General features: G+C 50.7%; 1 protein-coding gene across 3 annotated transcripts in view; it reads left to right on the forward strand.

The window, feature by feature from the left end:
• RARB (retinoic acid receptor beta) overlaps nt 1-22637 on the forward strand; it is a 162724-nt gene that overhangs the window by 123782 nt on the left and 16305 nt on the right. For all 3 annotated transcript variants that reach the window (XM_032860980.1, XM_032860982.1, XM_032860981.1), the window contains exon 4: nt 11973-12133. In XM_032860980.1, the coding sequence (XP_032716871.1) occupies nt 11973-12133 (161 nt within the window). The remainder of the gene's footprint in view (nt 1-11972; nt 12134-22637) is intronic.

A 22637-nucleotide genomic window follows, 5' to 3' on the forward strand; every position in this document is an offset into this window, starting at 1 on the left:
AGGTTTGATTATAGAAAAACAAGTTTTCAAGGGCCTGGACTCAAGTGTATTTCCTGTGCTGAGTTTTGAAGGGCTTTTCCTGGCCTCCTCTTAACCCTCCCTGCCCCCAGTCTGGCTTCCATCATCCTCATGGCTCTGCTAGAAATGTTCTCTTGAAAGTCACCACTTTCTCCATTGCCAAAACCAGTGAACTTTGCTTCCTCTTCATTCTTCTGACTGTCAGCTACAGTGGAAGCTTGGTCACATGGCTGTTGCCTCAGATCGTTTTCTCCATCAGTTCCTAAGATTTGTTACGATCCCAGTTTTCCTGCCACTCTTCATCTGCTTCCATCATTGTGTCCTCTCACCTTTCCCACCAACAGCTGGCAACTCCCAAGAATTGGTTCCTAAGCCTCCTGTTTTCCTTCCTCTCTCTCGCATTGGCCACCCCATCGTGACTTGGGACAGTTGTCCCTCAGATTTCAACTCCTGACTAATCTAATTTCCCATTCTCCTGCCTGCTTCAGAGTTCCATCTGTCAAAGAACCTCTGGGCTTGCCACTTGGTTTTCTGTCTTATGTGCCCCCAAGCCAGCCTCGTCATCATCCTACCCAAAACTGGATTCTTTATTCCCCACCAAACTTTACTTTTATTTGGGATACCATCAATATCCTGGTACCAGGGTTAGAATACTGTTGGCATGTCCAAGTCGCCTTCTTCATCCCCCTCATTGAGCCTGTCATCAAGCCCAGCAGACTTCTTCACTAGAGTGTGTCCCTACATACCCTTTTGTCCCCGCTCCTCTTTATACCAACCTAATATTTTCTTCCCACCAATCCCCAGTCTCCACTTTTTCCTCTAGGCAGACCAGCCACCCACCCTGCTCACCTACAAACCTGATGCAGACGTTTCTGGAAGCATTTCCTCATGTCCTCCCCACCCTCCCATCTGGAATGTTCTTCCTCCCTCTTTTTGCCTCCCTACTGAGATCCATCCTTTCAAAGCCATCTGAAAACCAGCTTCCCTCATAGAACTATGTTGTTTCTAACCCTTAGGTGTTTCACATACTGTTCTCATCATCCCGAGCGTCTTCTTCCCCTTCAAGCTTTATTCATTTAAGGAATATTTGTTGAGTGTCCTTGGAAAAGACACTGCCCTGAGGATGCCAGAATGAATAAGACCTAGGATACTCCTATAGGGCACTTAGCTCAAGATTCCTCTTTCCTGTGACTTTTTTCTTGACTCCCACAGACTGAACTACCAGCTCCCTCATCTGAGGGTCTAAGTGCATCTCACACTCCGTACGCCTTTGACGTTGTGCTCCTATCGCTTCAATCAACGAATGAATATTCTGGCATCTAGCTGACTGCGTGGTAGTTCTTTGGTGACTCTCTTTTACTAGAATGTGAACTCTTAAAAGTACTCAGTAAATATTTGAACAGATGAAGAACTAAATTAACAGATGAATGGATGGGTGGATGGGTGGAAAAATAGATAAAAGGAGGGAAAATGGGTAAATGGATAGCTCAATGGAGGAAAACAGTGGGAACTAGGGATAAATGGATGGACAGACAAATGAACAGCTGAGTGAATGGACAAATGGAGAGGTGAAAGGATAAAAGGATGGATTGCATGAAAGGATGGATAGATGGATGGACAGACAGAGATGGATGGATGGAAAAAACCCTGCAGTTAAGAGAGACCTCAGTGGTAACCCTACCACCCATTGTAAAAATGCCTTTTAAAATAACTTAGAACTAAGATAGCCTCCAAAAACATTAGCAGTAAATTTAAATTAATTCAAATTATTGGGAAAAGAGGTCATGGTTAATTGAGTAACTATATCTAATAGTAGGCTAGCTTATATCTCATCCATGGATTACCAGTTCCTTAAAAATTAAAATTAATAGATTGCATTTAGAATAAAAGCTCTACCGAACAATATACTTATTTGGTGATTCTGAAAGCCCTTAGGACCCTTTGGGCTTCAAGGATACCAGTGAGAATCACTTAGGGATATATAGGCTGGAGTAAATCATTTAAATGTCTTAAAGTGAGAGTTTTTCATTTAAACTAGCTATGTAACATATACAACCACCATTCACATGTAGACCATTTCTCTGGGGATTGGGGTTTCTAAAATTGTCTTGACAGCATGCAGGCACTTCTCTACAGTAATGGCCTAAATAGGGTGTTTGACACACGTCAGGCCAACACACAGACATTTATCTATCTCTCTTGGACACCTCACTGACACACGGATGGAGGCAGAGACTTGTCAAGTGTGTCAAGCAGTATCTCGAAAAGTTGGATCCCAAGAAAGTGAACATGGTCACATCCTTTGCTAAGTCAGGTTCACATGGGAAGTCCTGCTGTTGAGGTGAACCCACTGGAAGTTTGAAAACTGTTCAGTATACCTACCCTCCATCCTTTCCTTCATCTCCAGTTATGCAGGCTTGGGGCTGCATCATTGGTCTTGCCTTGGATAAAAATTATTTCCTCCTTTACTTTATTTTCCTTCCTTATTTTCTTCTTTATTTATTTTCCCTGTTTCTTTCTCTTTTCTTTCTCTGCTGCTGCATCAAAATTTCACATCTTACATCCCAAAGTAATTCCATATATATTAAACCCTCATAGTCTATATATCATGTGCATTTCATTTGAGGAATAAAATGTGCTTTATTTGACTTAGTATCTTCAGTAGCTACAGAACTCAATAAACGCAGGAAAGAAATTGGTGTGGGGCTTCCACTGTTTGAGTACGTGTTACACTGTGTTGCATCTGCTTACATATCCAAATATATGTAAGAGTCCTATGTGTGATGGGAAAAAAATGAATGTCCCCATTTTTCAGATGAGGAAGCTGAAGCCTAAGGACATTTAGAGATTATCCTGAGTTTGTACAGGTAGTAAATGATGCACTAAATGCAAACCTCTGGAATATTGGCCCAGTCCCTCCCCCTTGTCCATTGTACCTTTCATGTAATTTAAGTCCATGGAGAACAATTTCTTAACTTCTGTGTGTTGTAACAGGGTAGGATCTTGAACCTTGAGTTGGAGGAATGACAAATTATCCTTTATCTTGCCTTAACCACTGAATAAAAGCAACCTTTGATTCAGACATATCGTGGGGCAAAAGAGCATGGGGGCATGTGCTACTGTTGCAGAAACACTCTTTCCACAGACCGTATCAGTTAGCTGTTGCAGTATAACAAACCACCCCAAAGCTCGGTGGCTTGAAACAATAAGCATTTATTGTTGCTTACAAAACTCTCGATTGACTGGGTGGTACTTCTGGGTTCACTGGGCTCTCTCATGAGCCTGTGGTTACCTTCAGATTGGATAAGCAATTCTGCTCATCTTCCCTGAATGCTCTCCCAGTCCTGGGAAGGTTGGCTCTAGATTGATCTTGGATGGTCTTACTTAGCTGGACTAACCAGGCTCTCTTCCACATGATCTCTCATTTTCCAGCAGGTTAGCCTGGACCTGTTCACCTGTAGTGATGAGGTTATAAGAGGAACAGGCAGAAGTATGCAAGATCTTTCTATGTCTTGGCTTGGAAATGCTATAAACCTTACTACCACTGCATTCTGTTGGTTAGAGCACGTCAGAAACCGTCTCAGATGCATGGGCCATGGAGTGGTCTCCACCCTCTTGATGGGAGGGGCTGCGAAGCCAGTGCAAACAGGGCACAAAAGGAAGACACAGAGGATTAGGGCCCATCTTTGCAGTCAAGCCACATGCAAATATGGCCCCCATTTCCCGGCACTCTGGAGCCACCTGACTTTCTGGTTGGGCCGGGTTTATCAAAGGGTCATACTCCCCAAGAGGAATCACTGAGCCTCCTCCTCAGAGTTTTTTGCAGGCTAAGTAAAGTAGAAATAGAAATAGAAAGTCATTTCTATTTTTAAAAAAGCGTTTTAAGAGGGAAAATATAAGAATGGCAAGGAGAACTGACATTTATTTTCTGAAAATTAATTGGGTATAGAGAACAGTAGGGATGAAAATTTTGACCATCAGAATTTATTGTGATTGAGATTGTTGTTTAATATTTGAAAGCCTGTAACTTGCCATGAAGAATATATATGACACAGAGCAGGATACAGGTTTATCTGGAACAGTCTGCTGCTGGGAAATTTCTTTTTGTCATCCCCACGCCCCAGTCAGATGCTGCTTTGAAAGGCAGTCCATGTGCCTGGATCACTGCTCAGTCATTTACCCTAGATGCTAGATGCATGGATCCTGACTTTAAGATGATAGATGCCTGAATCTGAGACTGCCTGCATTTTTATGAAATCAAAAGCATAAAAACATGACCACACAGTCTTTCAGATATACGAGGGCACATTGAACTTCAGCGAACTTCCGCACAGTAAACTTCAGCTTGATATGTAACAAAGAACTTGCTGCCCACAGTATGGCTTATGGGAATTGATGCTGAACTCTCCTTTCTCTACGTTAAGCCCTTCGTCTCAGCCCCCATCACGTGGGATAGCTCTGGCACAAGCACAAAGCACAAAGGACACACATCCACCTCCCATGGACGGGATTTAGGGAAAGCCGTCACTGATAGTAAGTAGCCCATTGCTGCCAGAGCGAACATGCAGAGAGGGTCCACTGATCATGAAGGAACTGCTCATTGTCAAAGCTCTTGTTTTTTTAACATCACGTGGGAGTGTTTTATTGTCCCTCATCTCTGGAGTTGAGCTTAGGCTGTTTCCTATAGTCCATACAAGACCCTTGTCTGAAGGAAAGGATCTGTCACTTGTAACAGAGCTTCTAAACTCCAAATCTCTCGTCTTGCAAGGATGGCCACCACATGGGGTCTGTCCTGAAAGGAATATGGCCGGAGTAGGGCTGGCCAAGGCAGGCCAGACTGAGGAGGAGGAGGAGGAAAGTTCTTGGAAATTAAAGACAAAAGAAAGGCTCTCCCCTTGAAAGGAGCCCAAATCTCCATATCTAAAAGCAACCAGTGAGAGGAAAGCATGTTTAAAATTGTTTTGAAAAGGGCGCCTGGGTGGCCCAGTGGGTTAAAGCCTCTGCCTTTGGCTCAGGTCATGAGCCCAGAGTCCTGGGATCGAGTCCACATCCGGCTCTCTGCTAGGCAGGGAGCCTGCTTCCCCCCCCCCCCCCACCGCCCCGTCTCCCTCTCTGCCTGCTTGTGATCTCTGTCAAATAAATAAGTAAAATATTTAAAAAAAAATTGTTTCTGAAAGTTCTATTTGTATAATATACCACTTTAACTAGAAAGAGGTATTTGGCATTGGTACATTCTGATATTTCAGGGATTTTCTATAAGTGCTTTGAATAACTCTAAGAAGCTGAGCTAGGCTGGTAGATCCTTGTTAAACTCTCAGAATGCTACGTCCAGACTATTTCCCCCATGACTTGAATATTTAATATTCTGTAAAAATTCTAAGTATGCTCCGTGCTCTGTTACCCTATGAAAGCTAGGCCATCCCTTACACTTACACTTGCACTTGGGGCGGAGGGCGGGGCAGGGGTCACTCTCCAATCATAGGACTGTATTTACCCAACAGACTCACGGTGCCCCGCCCCCAGCCGCCTTGGAAAGGCTGGTGTGGGATCCCTGGCCAGAACCTCGGCGGCAGCCTCGTTCGCTAACCGCCTTTCTCTATGTGTGTGTTCATTCATCTACCAGCGATTCCGTGGCGAGCGCTGTATTAAGTGCAAGGCAGAACCTCCACCTTTAAGGAGATTTGGATCTTGACGGAGTATTCGTTCATCCCAACCCCACCCAACCCTACGGTGGGACCTGCCAACCCCCAAATCCTGAAATCGTGGGAAGAATATGTCTCTGGTAATCATAGATCGGCCTGCCTTCAAGTCCATTCGTTCGCAGTTTATTTACATCATGAGTTCAGAAAATTATTTTCAAACTAAGATTAAACTCTGGTTTTTCGTGGTTTTCTTTTAAGGTATTCATGTGTTAGTTATAGGCTCTCCCCCAGGAGAGGCAACCAGATAGCTCAGATCACCAACTGTGACCCATTATTCCTGTAGTTAGCAAGATGAAGAGTCCAGATGAGCGGAGTTCGGGCTTTAATATTCGAGCAAGAGTAAATAGACCATTATGCTTCCTTTGCTAAACTGAATATAGAGAACTTCATGGGAAAAAACACTGTCGATCGTATTTCCCTTTCTCCCCCCTCTCTCTCTTTTTTTTTGACGTCAAGGAATTTTTAGCGAAGCGCTGTTTTCGTCTCTTCCTGAATCCAAGTGAAATCCACGTCTTTTGCATGTTTCCTGCATTACAGTTTTATTGTGTGCGTGGAAATCAATATTCCAGATACATGCACAAGTGCACATATTAAAATGAACATGACTTCATTTATTTCCATGATTAGACATTCAAATAAAAGTGCTTGGGTGTCTGTTTTCATATTCATAGGTCGAGATCCGTACATCAGAGGTATTTGTATAAGTGACACTTTTATTACATTCATTTCATTTGCAATATGATAGTGGATCATAAATATGTTACTTTTATGCCACCAAATCTGATTTGTAGCACTGGGCCCTCACAAGGAGAATACTTGATATTTTATGGAGCACCTTGCGTCCAAGAAGCGCTTTGCAGACATCAGGCCCGGCTCTCCCAGGTCTGTAAATCACGCTCGTGACCCTTCAGCTGCCCCAACTGCTTTATCAGCCTGCTGGCTCGTGCTTCCGGGGCTGGAGAGTGGTTCCTGAATCACCTACAGGCCCAGAGGGGGTGATGAGAAGAAAGAGCCTCAGGTGAGCGCTGTGTTGCGTGCACAGGCCCTGATGGCTGGCCAGACTCTGTACTTAGTCTCATGTTCACCTTGTCCTTCACAAAATAGCTTTTGAGCCCCCACTGTGGGCAGATGCTGTATTAGGCCTTGGAGAAAGAGAGACAAAATATGACCTTTGCCTTCCAGATATTTGGTCCCCACCTTGTGATAGAGGCTCTGATGCAGAGGTGACAGTATGCCCCCCACCCCCATCCCAGTCCCCGTGCTTTCCCAGGGACACACTGGACCTTAAAGCCGCTTGTCCACCCCCAGATCTGTCACAGGTATGTTGGTGCGCATGCCCGCCGACATCACCTCGGTCTGACTGGTGGAGGAAGCCACCAACATCACAGGCTGCCCCTGGGGCTGAGCATCAGGTGTGCAGCCCAGACTCCCCAGGCCCCCCACCTACCTTCTCATCCTGGAATCAGTATCCCACCCCCCGCCCCGACACACACACAGGGCATCCCCCTCCGCACTCACTGTGTGGCAGGATCACAGGTGTGCGTGATGTGACCAAGCACGGGGGTTCCAAGTGAGGGCTCTGATGCCAGGTCTTCTGAGTTCAGATCCCCACTCCATTATTTACGGGGTACAGGTGATTTAGCCTTCCATGCCTCGATTTTCTCATCTGTAAAACAGGCATAATAAGGAAGTTCCTTCTCAGCTTGTCAAATAGCCTAGTAAGACTAGAAGGCCCTGGAAGGACCCCGTGGCAGCTCTGGTAGTCGTGATGAGCATTTCCAGTATTCGAATACCACTCCGATATGAGTGACAGCACACAGCACAATAGCGACACTGGTATTATTACTGCTTCTATTGCTGCTGTGTGATCACTGCCTGTCCCCTCCCCATAAGTAAGTCCATGGCAGCAGCCACCATCTGTGTGGCTCGTCCCTGCAGCAGATGGTACATACTAGATGCTCAGAAAATATCCGAAAGAGTGAATGGACAGACAATGAAGGAACACATGAGTCCCATCTGCTCATTTGGGGCCGCTACCGGGCGGCTTCCTTGGAAACATCACTGCCACTTGCAGCCATGGGCCTCAGGCTAGAGCCCTCAAACCCTCCATGTCCCGGTCCACCATTTCCACGTGGGAGGGCCTGGGAGTCTCCTTCCTGTATGATCAGCCTCTGGAAGCCTTTACAATAGACACACTGCTTCCCCCATATTGGGGTGCCTGCACGCGCATCTCTGGGAGGGTGCTGCTGCCTTTCCAGTGGCTCCGAAAGGAGCCAAATCCCCCAGGATGGCCGTGGAGCCCAGGCCCCCTTGCAGCCCCCGTGTCAACCCCTGTCCCACGGCTGTTTCCTGCAAGGAGGCAAGCTCCTGCCCTGCGCCAGATGCTGCTCACCATGAGTCCCCCGCAGCTGGACTGAGCCACCGTCCCCAGGCCCTCATGGTGTCCCATGCCTGGCCCAGGTCCCATGTCTGCCATCCACAGCCGTTTACAGCTGCTGAGCAAAGCAGTTGTTGAAGCTGTGCGTTTAGAAGACTCGTCCATCTGCTTCTGACCCTTTACGTGATTGGGGCGTTACCTCCAGAGGGGTTGTGGCATCTTCCATGGCCAAGGAGTTCCTGATGGAACCGGGAGTCCTCTGATCGTGGAGATAGCGGGAGAGGCACTCTGCCTTGCATGGGCAGAGCTGTCTGGAAGGGAGCCTGAGGTTACACACCGGTCCCCTGGCAGCTGAGTAGCTGCTAAGAGCACTCAGAGTTTGGGCCTCGAAGCACTGAAGATGGAGCTCTGGCTTTACAGCTGTTATTTTAGCAAATGGTGGGTGCTGTCTGCAAAACAAGGGCCCTACTCAGTGGCCTGCTTTGGATCACCAAGGCCCCCTTCCTGCCTGACCTCCCCTGACCCTTTCTAGCTTGGCATCGACACTCAGTGGGGGCAGCTCGCCCCACATTGCTCCCACCTCACAGGTAACTTCTGGGGCCGTGTTTTCTCCCGTGAGTTTCCCAGGCGGCTGCGGGTGGATGGAGGGCAGAGAAGCAGAATGCTGAAAAGTGCAGACACGGGTGCTCCAGCCCCGCCTGCGGATGGGATTCTGGGTAATTTGTGTGCATGCGTGTGTGTGGTGCCTCCCTCTGCTTTTCTGTATGTCCCACTGAAATCTGGGCTGGACCACCTTCAAACGCGGATCTTGGACCCCAGGCTTTGAGAGTGTAGAAATGGACTTTTAATGCCTCCCTCATCCAGTTCGCTGTGGAATTTAGGGAACTAGAATTCTTATGGGGATGGAGGGGCCTTGCCAAGCAAGCAATAGTGGCATTACTCGTACTTCTGTGTTAAGTGGTCAGAGGTGCCATCTTGGCTTCTGATTCTGGTCAGAACAGTTCCTAGTGTTCAGTGGCTTATGGCCTCCCTCAGGGGTCTGGGTTTTTGTTATTCATATAATTCATAAAGTGTAACATTCATCCTTTTAAAGTAGCCAGTTCAGTGGTTTGTAGTATGTTCACAAAGTTGTACAGCCATTACCACTGTCTGATTCCAGAATATTTTGATCCCCTTTCAGAGCAGCCCCATGCCCATTAGCAGTCACGGCAGTCACTTCCCATCTTCCATGTGTCCCAGTCCCTGGCGACCACCAATCGGCCTTCTGTCTATGGCTCTGCTTTCTCTGAACTTCGCACAAATAGAATCATACAGTATGTGGCCTTTGGTGACTGGCTTCTTTCTCCGAGCGTGATGTTGTCTGGGTTCACCCATGTCGTTACGGGTGTAGTACTTCACTCCCTGTATGGCCAAGACTGTGCCATTGTGTGGATACGCCATGTCTGGGTTTCCATTCACCAGTTGATGGACGTGTGGGTTGTTTCCACTTCGGAGCTATTCTGAATAGAGCCACTGGGAACAATGGTGTACACGTTCTGCATGAACATTTCTTTTCTGTTCTCTTGGGCAGACCCAGGAATGGGATTGCTGGATCATAGGGTAACTCTCTGCTCAGCTTTTGAAGGGACCGCCAGACTGTTTTGCTCAGGGATCTTTTCTAGAGGGACCCTCACTGCTTACATACAGTGTTTGTATTAACTGGCAAAGAGGGTCATGGACAGGAGCCAGGAAAGGAGGGTGGCTAACTTGTTCTGAGAGCCCATGGTTCTCTCATACAAGGCTTCTGCCATAGCCTCCCGCTCATGACCCAGACTCTGTCCTAGAGAAGAGCCACCGGGGTGTCTCTGTGGCCATGCGCTCCCCTCTTCCTCTCTCATGGTTCCATCTTTGCTGACTGTGTTCTTTACTTTCTAACTGCTTTCCACCGTACGCTGCCCTCGTCGTGCGTCCTGCACCTGCTAGGAATGGTCTGGGCACTTGGCCAGTCTGTCTGCTTTTACCCACTCACCTTAGATCTGGAGATGTTCTGAGCCAAAGAACAGTGCTGCTTCAGAGTCCGAGGGGAAAAAAATCATCTGGAGGGGTATTGTTTTCTTCTCAAACATGTACGCTCCCTTAGGAATTAGTGAGTCCAAGTGAAGAGAGCACTTGGCCATGTGTACAGACATTCTTTGTTCTATCTGATGTTCAGTTTGTTCATCTGTAAAATGAGTTTAAAATTGCCTACCTGATAAGGGGATTAAGTGAGATACTGTGGACACAGTTCCCAGGACATGCTTGAGACACTCAAGAAATACGAATATTCTCACAGACTGCTCTCCCTCCTAGTCAGGCGTCAGTGACTTACACAGACACTGGCATGGTTCAGTACCATGCATTCCCAGCTGTTTCCTTGCACCTTCCTGCCCTCCCCATGCCTACCTTTGACTCTGCCCTCAGCTCCTGCCCCGGGGAAGGACCTCGGGATCCTCACCGTGGAGACCCAGGGAGCCGTGAGTTCTCAGATCACCCTGGGTGCTCTCAGGGAGGCAATGCAGGCCAAATCCTCTTAGGGCAGATCGGATTATGACCTGGGTCATTTTGCAGCACAGATTCCCAGGTCATGGTGGTGGCGTATACGTCCAGCCTGGCAACCCCTGGGTCCCCAGGGAATGTGGACTCCCTGGAGGGGCTTGCGTGGTCTAGTTTTACCTGTTAGCTGCTCTGGGTTTCAGTTTCCTTCCCCAGGAGATCCACCAGGGGCCAGAGCTTTGCATTACACTCAGCTGAAAGTCATCTGAGAACTCCGCGCTTGAGGGGAAGCCTGGGCTTCCACTGCGCCGGGCCCTGGGGCCTGACTGTGCCTGGCACCATGCTCAGCCGAGGCAAAGACACACCGGCCGAAGGGCCAGTGGGCCGGAGAGATGCCAAGGCAGGCAGCTACAGATGACTAAGCGAATAATGAATGGACAGGTTGTCTTCCAGGCCAACGGCTCATGCTGCAAAGATTATTATTTTAAAATAACTTTTTATAACAATAATTAATATTTCATTTATACATTATACATAATGTATAATATGATACAATATGTATAAGCAATAATAAAAGACTACGTGGTTAATACCGAAAGTCCAGGAAGCAGAAAATCATGAAGGGACAAAAATCATCATCCCATCACCTTTAAGATGAATCTCTTCAAAAATGTCAGTTTATTTGGAATACCAAACAATGGCAAAATCCAGAAGGCTGAGCCAGGAATCACGAGTTATGACACGACCAAGCTTTTGTTCAGCAACGTGTCTCCCAGGCCCAAGTGGTTCCCTTGTAATGCCTCGTGAGCCGTCCCCTCTGGAACCAGGGGAACTGTGCTTGGAAAATCGTCCCTTGGAGAATCAGTCCACATAGAAAGGCCAAGCAAGCAGAGACCTCCGCCTTCTGGGTGAGCCTGACCTCTCTTTAAGAGTGGATTGGCAGGGGCACCTGGGTGGCTCAGTGGTTAAGCCTCTGCCTTCAGCTCAGATCATGATCTCAGGGTCCTGGGATCGAGTCCCACATCGGGCTCTCTGCTCTGCAGGGAGCCTGCTTCCTCCTCTCTCTCTCTCTCTGCCTGCCTCTCCGCCCACTTGTGATCTCTCTCTGTCAAATAAATAAAATCTTTAAAAAAAAAAAAAAAAAGAGTGGATTGGCAGGTGCACGCAGAAAGGCCCACCTTCCTCTCTGCCTGGCCCTTCTGGCCACCAAGCCTCTCTTCTTGGGAGATGTGTTTATGGCTCCTTTTCCCACTGTTCTGTAAGTGTCAAGTGAGTCCAGGCAGCATCAGGAAGTGGAAACTTCCAGCTCGGGCAGTGCAGGCCTAGCCATCAGTGATCCATGATTTGTCTTCTCTCCTTCCCAGCCGTCAGAAATGACAGGAACAAGAAGAAGAAGGAGCCTTCGAAGCAGGAATGTGCAGAAAGCTATGAAATGACGGCTGAGCTGGACGATCTCACAGAGAAGATCCGCAAAGCCCACCAGGAAACGTTTCCCTCGCTCTGCCAGCTGGGTAAATACACCACGGTAAGAGACGCTTCCGCCCCAGGCTGTGGGAGGATGGCTGCGGGGCCGTGCGTCCATGCCCGCCCCCTTCTCCCCTCCCCCTCGTGCCCAGACCCGGAGGGGATGTCCACCCAGATTTGGCCCGGGACATGTGTGTGGGCTGAGTGGGGCTCTTCAGTGGCCTCCTCCCTCCACGTGGCAGCCTTCGGGCAGTCACTGAGTAGGATGGCTGTTTCCTCCGCTCCGGTCGGGCACGCGTGCGTTCACTCAGGAGCCAAACCAAGCACTCGTGGGCCGGGTCATGTGCGAGGTGCCGGCGACGCGGCTGGGTAAGCTCAGGTTGCTGCTGCGGGGACGTGCAGTCCGGTGAGGGAGACCTGGGGAGCCATGAGGCGTTGCATGACAGACACCTGTACAGAGCCCAGTGGGGACCCGGAGGGGACGTGGGGCAGTGGTCTCAAAACACCCATCCAGCTGTAAGATCCAGCCAACATTATGGGAGCCCTCTTGAGAGAGGAGGTAAAACCCCTGAGTCAGGGCCGGGCAAAGTACAGATGTGACTCCTCCCTCGAGAGGCAGGAGGTCCTGCTGTGCTCCCCAAAGCTCCATTAGAAATGGCTTTCACCACGGGTAGAAATAAAGAAAAGCCAGGAGGGAGAGGATGGGGGATCAAGGGTTGGTGGTGTACGTTGACTGGTCTGCGGTGTGTCGCTGGAGACACATGAGGTACTTCAATTTTTTAAACTGGTTTTTGCGTGTATTGTGTTCGCGGACGTCAGTTCGTGGTGCGTGGCACACAGTAGGCGCTTGAGGAGTATTTGTTGTGTGAATGAATACATGCGTGCATGAAAGAATGAATGAATATAGCTAGAATGCTATTCTGGCTCCTTAAGTAGCTTATGTTGCTTGCCTAAGATGCTGGTAAACGAACTTTTAAAATAATCCAGATTATCACATCCGCTGGTTTGGTGCCTGGCGTGCTAGAAAAAGAATAGGACGTAGCTCCTGAAGATCCCGAGACTTGAAGTGCTGATGCCGAAAGGAGGCAGTGGGCACCGGGGCTGGGGAGCTGTTGGGGGGTGGGGGAGCACCGCGCCTGCAGGCTCTGACTCAGTCGGGTTGGCGGCGTGGGGGGCATTTCTGTCAAGCTTCCGGGGGATGCTGCTGCGGCTGGGCTGCCTTCCGCACTCTACCTAGCAGGTGCCTTTCGTAGCCAGACCCAGGATGACCTTCTGGGGCCCAGCCGGGCCCTTGGTGTCAAGGAGAACGAGAGACATCGCATGCTTCAGCCACCCATGTGGGAAGCCGTTGACCTCCCCTGCCAGGCTGGGGGCAGGGCTTGATTTCAGTGGACGGGCCCTGCTGAGCTTGGTGACCGCTGGCCCAGAGCACAGAGCGGGATGAGGCTGGACAGCGTAAAGGAGCTTTCATTTTAACCCAGGAGGTAAAGCAGGCCTGTGAGCGAAGAGGTGGTGGAGGGGGATGCCTTTTCTCACTGGCAGGGGCACTAGAAACCAATGAATGTGGTTTACCTCCTGCTCAGCCACCGATCAGCCGGGCGACAATGTCAACTTACTGACTTCACCCAACCTCCTTTCTCCCATCTGTAGAATGGGGATGATATAAAATGGTTAGAAAAATTAAGTAATTCATGAGAAGCTTCTGTTGATGGGACCTGGAAATGCCTGTGTGACAGGGAGGTGGCAGGCTCACCAGCCACCACACGTCCATTCCCTGGCGGGGAACTGATACCCGGGGGGCCTTGCCCTGTGCCAGCTGCATGAGACACTACAGAGGAGGAAGAGGATTAATAACCAGTGCCAAGGAGCATCTCATTTATTCCTCTCAGAGATATTTATGATTGCCCATTGTTCCAGGCAGTGTTTGGGGCTAAGTTTCAAGGCACGTGCATCCTGACCTAGGAAATCAGGATCTCAACCAAGGATGGGCCCAGGGGAAAGAACAGAAGGTGGTGAGGGGAATGGTGAGAGTGGTGGGAGGGAGTGGGAAGTGAGAAACAGCTTTGCAGGGGCACCTGGGTGGCTCGGTCAGTTAAGCGTCGGACCCTTGATTTCAGCTCAAGTCATGATCTCAGGGTCATGAGATCAAGTCCTCAGGGGAGTGGGGCACGTCTGCTTGAGATACTCTCTCCCTCTCCCCTCCCCCTGTGCTCATTGTCTCTAAAATAAATAAATCTTGAAAGAAAGAAGGAAAGGAAGGAAGAAAGAAAGGGCCTTGTAGAGTCTTGAACGCTGCTTGAGGGATTTGTATTTTAATCTGTAAATACTGGAGAGCAAGAGACAGTTTGCAGTCAGGAGTCTTTGTTATTCGCATCACCATTATAATTAGAGCTAGTATTTATTGAGCATTTACTATGTACCAGGGACCATGCTAACCACTCTAAATATTCTTTCTTTGACTCCTTACGGAACATCCAAAGCGGATATTGTTGCTTCCATGATACGGATGAGTAAACTGGGGCGTAGAAAGGCCAAATATTGTGCCTCACGCCTCATAGCCGGTATGGTGGAACTTGAACGTGAAGTTCTGAGTCCGGGGACAGCCCTCTCAGCCACACCAGACACGGGACACATCTCGGGGGTGGTTTAGAAGCCGATTGCAAGGAGGAGCCCTCGGGTATCCGGTTAGGAGGGTGGCTGTTATGCAGGACTAAATCAAAACGTAGCTCCAGAAAAGGCAGAGTAAAAGAGAACAAAGGAGGGAGGGCTTCCTCGAAGTGGAAGCTTTTGAGCCAGGTCATGAGGTGAGACACATTTTTTGACGATCCCTGGGATCATTTGCTATGGCATCAGGGGTCTCCTCCCCTCTTCCCCAGGTGGGGCTTCCGTCGTGTGGCCAAGGGGTCTGCCAGGCCCTGACTCTCCTGGTAACCAGATGAAATGGTGTCCACTCTGCTCTGGGGCAGAGCTGGGCAAACCCAAGGCATAGCTTTGCGTCTGCCTAGAACGCACGCCCTGGTGTGGCCTGGCTTTCTCCAGGGCCTGGGACCAGAATGCTCCTTCAGGACGGACCTCCCCCATTGGTCAGCACAGCTCCTTCCCACCCCAAAAGGCAGCCAGGGATTCCGGCCAGCCCCACATGGGCCTCTGCCACCCTCCCTTCCCCCAGGCATCCCTTTGAGCCCGGTAGCCTCTCCTTTTGGATGCTCATTCTACCGCAGGTCTGATTCCACCTGTCTCTAGGCCAAGGAGGCTGCCCTCCCAGCCTTCCCAGAGACGCAGCACGGGCTGCAGGGGCCGCGCCGGGTCCCGTGGCTCACACTGCAAGTCTCGGGGAGCCGGCCTGAGGGCTTTCGCTGGCTGCTGGATCTGCTTGGCTCACGTGCGGGGCACTGACACTCCTGGGGGAGCCCTCACCCAAGAACAAAAAGAAGCTGGTGGGTGAATGCCCCAGCTTCCTTACCCCTGGGGAGGATGCCTTCTCTCAGGCATTTCCCAGGGGTTCCCAGTAAGAAGAGCTGAGGAGCCCACCGGGATGGTCTTTACTGGCTGCCTGCCTTTGCCAGACCTCTCCTCTCCAGCCCTCCTGCAGGGCTTCCTGCGACCTCTTCCCTTTCTGCACCTTTAAAACACAGACACACACACACACACACACACACACACACACACACACAGACACACACCTATTTATTTGAGAGAGAGAGTGTGGGGGCACTCATGCACGCACATGTGAGTTGGGGAGAGGCAGAGGAAGAGACTCTCCAGCAGACTCCCCGCTGAGCCCGGAGCCCAATACAGGACTCGATGCCACGACCCTGAGGTCATGACCTGAGCCAAAACCAAGAGTCAGTCACTTAACACTGACTGCACCCATCAGGCACCCCCTGCTGCACGTCTTTTGATCCAGCGAGGAGCGTGGAATACAGCTTTTCCCTCTCCAGAGAGTGACCCTTAGCTACATGGCAGCCAGCCTCCTTCCGGAAGCACACTGCCCGTTTGTGGGATCGAGGCGGCTCTGATATAGTCTCTCATCCGGCTTTTTATTTCGACTCTGTATACAGATCTAGCTCAGTTTTTATTGTAAGCAACTCCAAATCCTTTCTGCAAGTAGGTGGGCATATAAATAAATAACAGCAGCCATAACACATTCTCGGCAAGCCCTTAGTTCCGAGTTGAGCATTTTTTTTTTATAAAAAGAGCTTTTTTTAGATGGGCAGTTGCTTCCACTGCAAGGAAACTTCCTGCCGTCTTCACTAGCCGGGCCTTGTCAGATGCCTTTGGAATAAGTGGGCAGAGAGGAATTAAAAAGGCAGCTAGCCGCCCACCCACAGACTTTTTTGGAAGAGTAGTTCCCTTTTCTTTTCTACTTAGGGTAGATTCGGGTCACATGGCCCAGCCTGAGGAGACAGCCGGACTGGGTAGGGAAGCAGGAACATTTACCCACTGCCTCAGGGAGGGCAGGGAGCTCGCCTGAGCTTGAGAGCTAGACTCTTTGGGAAGGTTCCTAACCAGTGACCTTCCAAACCAGGAGGCGTGGGAGGGGGATTCCACAGGGAAAGTGGAAAGCAAGGCAGCACCTGTTTACAGATAAGTCTCCAAAATAGAATGAAGAGGCAAACCGAAGGGAACAGCAGCCCAGCTCTGAGGATATTTACTCTGCTTCCTGAGGTCACACCCTTAGCAACTGTGTTGTTTGGGTTTCCAGACTTCGCAGAGCCAGGGTCAGGTCTTGCCTGTGCTACGTAAGTTTACATGACCTTGGACTCATCCCAGGAGCCTCAGCCCTCTCCTCCGTATCGTGGGGTTTGCGTGGTACCCACATCTTGGGATTTCTGGAAGGGTTAAATGAAACAACTGTGTCAGAACTCCTTGCACAGTTTCTGGCGGAGGGGGGTACACAATGGGCAGGTCTCCTCTTGATGGTGCTATGGACGCTGTGTTGTTTTTTCCAGCCATGCTCACAGGTTCAGGAAAAGTGAAGTGGCAGGTGGGCAAGGGAGGCAGTCTCCAGGCAGCATGACCCCAGCCTGGGCAGCTCACTCCCGCTTCCCCCTGCTCTGCCCTGTCCGGACTGTCCGTCACCTTACAGAGCGTGATGGGGCAGAAGCTGCCCTCCGAGGGGCTCGTGAAGTTGAGCCATGGAGATTTAAGGAGCCCTTAGTCTACTCAGAAAAATGACACCAATAGAATCATTAAAACCTCTAAAAGACCTTCCAGGAAACGAGTGCTTGAGAAAAGGAAGGATATTGTGAGCAGTTCCAGCCATTGCGGACTTGGCTTTCCTTCTAGAAAACCAACACTGGGATCAGCCAGAGAATCAGAACCTGACCCTCAGGAGGTCGGCCTCCCAGGAGAGACGCACCTGGGAGGGGGGTACCACAGGGGCATCTGGAGGCCCGAGGTCTAATCTCCACTCTGCCACCTCCCAGTTGGCCAACCTTGGACGGTTCTTATCTTTTGTGAGCCAGTTTCCTGCCGGTAAACATACCTGCACCGCCTGTATCACGGAGACGGTTCTTTCGTTTTCCAGCACACATTTACTGTATCCCTACTGTATTCGTCTGCTGGGGCTGCCCTGACAAAGTACCGCAGACTGGGTGGCTTCCGTCAACAGCGATTCATTATCTCACAGGTCTGGAAGCCCGGAGCCCAGCATGAAGATGTCAGAAGGGCCGAGCTCTCTCTGGCGGCTCTAGGGAAGAATTCTTCCTTGCCTCTTCTGGCATCTGACGTTGGGGGCAATTCTTGGCACTCCTCGGCTTGTGGAAGCATGACTCCAGTCCTCTGTCGTCACGTGGCCATCTCCTGTGTATTTCCAGGCCATCTTCTCTCTGCGCATGTCTGTCTCTGTCCAGATTTCCCTTTATAAGGGCACCGGTCGTGCTAGAATGAGTCCTGCCTCATGACCTCATTTTAAGTTGATAACCTGTGGTAAGACCCCATTTCCAAATAAGGTCACATTCTGAAGTTACGGGGGATTAGGACCTCAACATATCTTTTGCGGCAGCGGTGGGGGGCGTGGTACGAGGTTCAACCCAGAACCCCTGCTGAGCACAGACCTGGAGTGCCCAGACACGTACCCTTCCGTGCTTGCAGCTTTTGTGAAGTCTGGCTGAAAATCAAGAGTTGTCACATATTCTGGGAGCTTTTAGAAGCCCCTGGCAGTGCACATCACAAGTCTGCGGCTTTTAGTGAAAAATGCCCTCCAGGCGCTGTGCTGTCTTCCCCGGATCTTACTGGGTGGTGGAAAAAGGAAGACATTTTCGGTCGAGGGAATAGCATGGGCATGGCGTGGAGGTTGGCAGAGGAGGGACTGGGTGCAGAGCCCGGGGAGACAGGCCAGGGCTAGCCGAGAGCGGGGCCCTTGTGAGCTTAAGGTATGCGGGCATTGGCCGCAGAGAGCCAAGTAAGATCTCTCTGCTGGAGAGGCAGTGCCGCCACGGTGAGCCCCGCCCGCTTTGTGCTGGGCCGGAGGCTTTGGCAGGCGAGCAGGACAGAGCTTTGCTTCATTCTTAGATGTGCCCACAGCGTTAGTTCCAGAAGCCATCCGTGGTCCTTCAGAGCAGCCGAGATCACCCCAAGATCGAGCATCTCCTGGACATCCTCCAAAACACTGATCTACACCCTCCAGCCGGTATATCCCAGAATCTCTCCCCCTGCCCTCCGCCAAGGTCCCTGAGTCTCTGAGATCACCAGCAATGAAGGGGCTGTGGCTCTCCAGAGGGGCCCTTCCAGTCTCATGTACTGGTCCTGGAGTCTTGGGCAGTGGGGGTGCAGGAGCACCCCTAAAACATTACTTTCAGGGATATCATGCTCGCTTCTAGCCAGACTTCCCGGAAGCTCTTGGGGAGGTCCTTCGAGACCCTTGTTCCTTCCCTCTTCCCATTGCCCATGGCCTATTGCATGGAGCCCTCTGCCCATGGGCTGCCCCATGCCTTTGAGACAGTGCCTGTCTTTCCAGCCGAGGCCGCAGGATGGCTGCAGCGTTTCCCCACCTGTTGGAAGCATCCGGTTCTGCGAGAATGCTGAAAGTGTGCTGGGGGCCCCCATGCCTCCCTCTTCCCACTGATGGAGGGACCCCCGCTGGTACATTCCTAAAGCCGTAGTATCTGGTGCCGAGATACATGTTTGTGGACCACAGAGAGATGCCGCCCTGGCACATCATGTTCTCGTCATAATGTGCAAGGGACCTTTCAGCCACCTCCTGGAAGCTTCCAGCATTACCATCCAGGAGGGAGATCACAGATGCAATCGCAGGGCCTAGAAGACAGAAGCAGAATATAAGACGCCCCAGGAACAAGAGGGCAGGTGACAGGGTGTAACAGTGGGCAGCGCGGACACTGGAGCCGCACTGCCTGATGGCCGTCCTGGGCCTCGGCCTCACAGCTGGGCCTCTTGAACGACTGACTTCACTTCCCCAGGCCTTGGCCTCCACCCCAGCCGATGGGACGAGAACAGCCCCTGCCGGCAGAGGGCGCCATGAGATTTAGAGGGAGCTGGTTGCGAAACCCTCAGAAGGGGGCCTGCCCCCCAGGGTTATGGCCTGGGACGTGTGTGCCCCGGAGACATGGAATGTGGATGACAGGATCCATCTGCAAACACGACTTGAAAGGGCGTCAGCCCGTCTGGGTGGTCGTCGGCCTGTCCGGGTGGCGGAAGGGCAGATTCAGGCCTAGGGAAGGAGGCACCCGACAGATGGCCCCACCATTCCCTGGGAAACGTCCCTCCTTACTGTTGGGAAGAGTTTGCCTTTCCTCCTTAGCTGAAAAGGAGCCATGAGCAGGCCTGTTTCAACCACTGTAGTATCCAGCAGCTGCCACAACCGGGAACTTCAAAATCGTCCGTGATTCCGTCTCCGTTTGTGGGTCTTGTTCTGCAAGTGACGGCAATCAGAAAAGGGATCCCTTTTGCGTCACCAAAATGGCCATATAATTGGATTTCCTAGTGGGGTTGGGCGGTGCTGCTGTGCAAGAGGCCCCGAGGCGCACCCCTCCACAGGGCCCCCGCCGCACAGCACTGTGGGAAGGCAGAGTGGGGGGACCCGCCTGGAAAGGGGCTCTCACCCCCTGAGGAGGAGCAGGGGAGGGAGAGCCATAGTTTGAGGAGGGCCTGTCTTTCCTCACCCCCGTGGCCCGGCTGCTCTTCAGCCCTCAGCCAGGGCCTCCGTGACCACCCCACCTCTCACTCTCCTTCTCCCCCAGGTTTCAGAAGTGCTGCGGAAAACCCACACTTCCCTCAGTGTGCCCCGTCACCACCTTCATTACCAACCCAAACAAGCCGAGCTCTCCGTTTGCTGCGGCTGGCAGATAATATATAAGCCGTTTTAAACCTCATGCCTATGAATCGAGCAACCAGTATAATAAAACACCAGGTTATTTTGTGTTTTATTAACTGCCTCTTCCCTTCGGTTTGCATAATAGTGAGTTAGATTTACATGCCATTAAGACGGCTGTGCATTATTTTTAATAGAAGGTACGACAGGCTTCTCTCCCACAGCCCAGTGTGTGATGAAGTAACCTCATACTGATGGGGGTTTCGTTCACACTCGCTGGGTCCGGCCAATGTCTTTTTTTCCAGATGGATACTCCATTGTAAAATGATTTCCCGCCGTAAGCTCTCCTCTCTGTCCCTCTCTTCCGTGTCATCTTCCTACAAACTGGATAAACTGCCTATTAAATTTAATTACAGCCTGAATGGCCGCACATCTTGATCTTCTGTTCCCCCGAGTGTGCTGTGTTCCACCAGGGTCCTTGAGGAAGGAATAAAATCAATCTGGAGGATGCATGCCCACCTTCCTCGGGGGGTGCTTCGGAAGGCGCTGGTGACACCCACCCTTTGAAGGCCTTCTGTGGCATCCCTCATGCAAACTCCTTTCCAGCTTTCCTCCCCAGTATTCAGGATGAAAGCTAGTTTTATGGACTCTCCGGGCTAGTTTTCACTGAGGTAAGGAACTAAAGATATGCGTCTGGGGTGCACCGTTCCCTTCACGGAACTGTTGATATTTGTCAGAGGCCTAAACACCAGGCCCTGGGAGCCTCGCCTTTCCCTGGGTGGTTCCACTCTGCCTGCCTCCAGAGGCAGCCAGAGGCCTCCTGAGCAGCCCTAGACCACAGCGGGGAGAGCCTCATCCTCAGAATGGTCGTGTCCTGGGACATCCAGAAGAAGCAAGGACTTGGGGGAACGTCCTTCCTCGTCGACTCATTGAACAAACACTTGTTGAGCCCCTGCCTGCCATGGACCAGGCGCTGTTCAGACACTGAGGGGACAGCAGGGGAAAAATGAGACAAGAAGGCCCCGTGTAAATAAGGGAATGATAGTGTGATAGGGAATAAGTACTATAAAAAATGGCCCATTAAAAAAAAAGAGTAGGTGACATTTGACCAAAGATGTGAAGGAATGAGGGAGAGCATCGTGTGGGTAGCTGGGGGAGCAGGAATCCAGGTGGAAGGAATAGCCAGTGCAAAGACCCGGAGGCCGGCACATGTCCACTTGTTCACGGATGGTGAGAGACCAGTGAGGCTGGGGCCAAGTGGGAAGACAGGGAGTCAGAGAGCAGGCGCCAGATCTGGGAGGGCCTCGCAGGCCAATGGAAGGACTGTGGCCTTTGGTCTGAGGTGAGAAATCATTGGCGATTTTGAACAGTACAGTGATTTGCTCTGACTTTTGTCTTAAAGGATTACCTTCATTCCTTTGATAAGAATAGACCGTAAGGCAGCAGGAGTGGAATGAGAGAAAGCAGTGAGGAGGCTATTGCAGTAATCTAGGCAGGAGGTGATGGTGGCTCAGACCAGGATGCTGGTGCTGGGGGCGGACCTCTTCTCTAACTCTTAATAGTTCTTTGGAGGAAGGATGTGACATTGTCAGGCCTAAACTCTCTCAGCTATACCTGTTCATCAGTCCGAATTCTTCCTGCTACAGGTGAGAGGAACCCAAACTCAAATGAACCTAGATTTTTTTTTCCAAAAAGTCATGGTGTGGATCAGGCATGGCTGGATCCAGCATTTCCATATCTTCAGGACAGAGCCACTCTTCCTCTTTCTTTTCCTCCCTCACCTCAGCTTTCCTCTGAGTTGGCTTCATTTTTAAGAAGGCCTTCTCCACCAAATAGCCCCTGAAAACTCCTGGCAACCCACACTGACAGCCTTATTCCCCAGTTGTTCTAGCCAAAGACTCAGAAGTGAGCCTCGTGGGCCTGCTGGCGGTTGCCTGTTCTTTTCTGAACCAATCTCTGTGGCCAAGAGGAGGGCCTGTTGTGATTATGAAGACCAGAGCCAAGCACCCTCCTTGTGCTTAAGGGAGTTAGGCAGCCCTGCCCAAACCCCACGGGCTCAGAGGGAGGGAGGAGCCGTCCTCCAAACGACTCCAGAGGCAGGAGAGAAGGATGGCACAATGGCAAGAATGCAGGACAGTCATTCAACTGTTTTCACACCAGAGATTCTGCTCTGGAGATCAGAGAAGGAGAAAAAGAAAACAAAAACCCGCACAAAACCACTTTCCAAGGTATGTTGTAGTGTAGTCCTCACCAAAAGCTGAGACCTTCAGTAATTTCCAGCAAGTTCTTAGTG

The sequence above is a fragment of the Lontra canadensis genome, unplaced genomic scaffold (genome assembly GCF_010015895.1).
Source record: "Lontra canadensis isolate GAN:19392208 unplaced genomic scaffold, GSC_riverotter_1.0 scaffold20, whole genome shotgun sequence".
NCBI classification, from domain to species: domain Eukaryota; kingdom Metazoa; phylum Chordata; class Mammalia; order Carnivora; family Mustelidae; genus Lontra; species Lontra canadensis.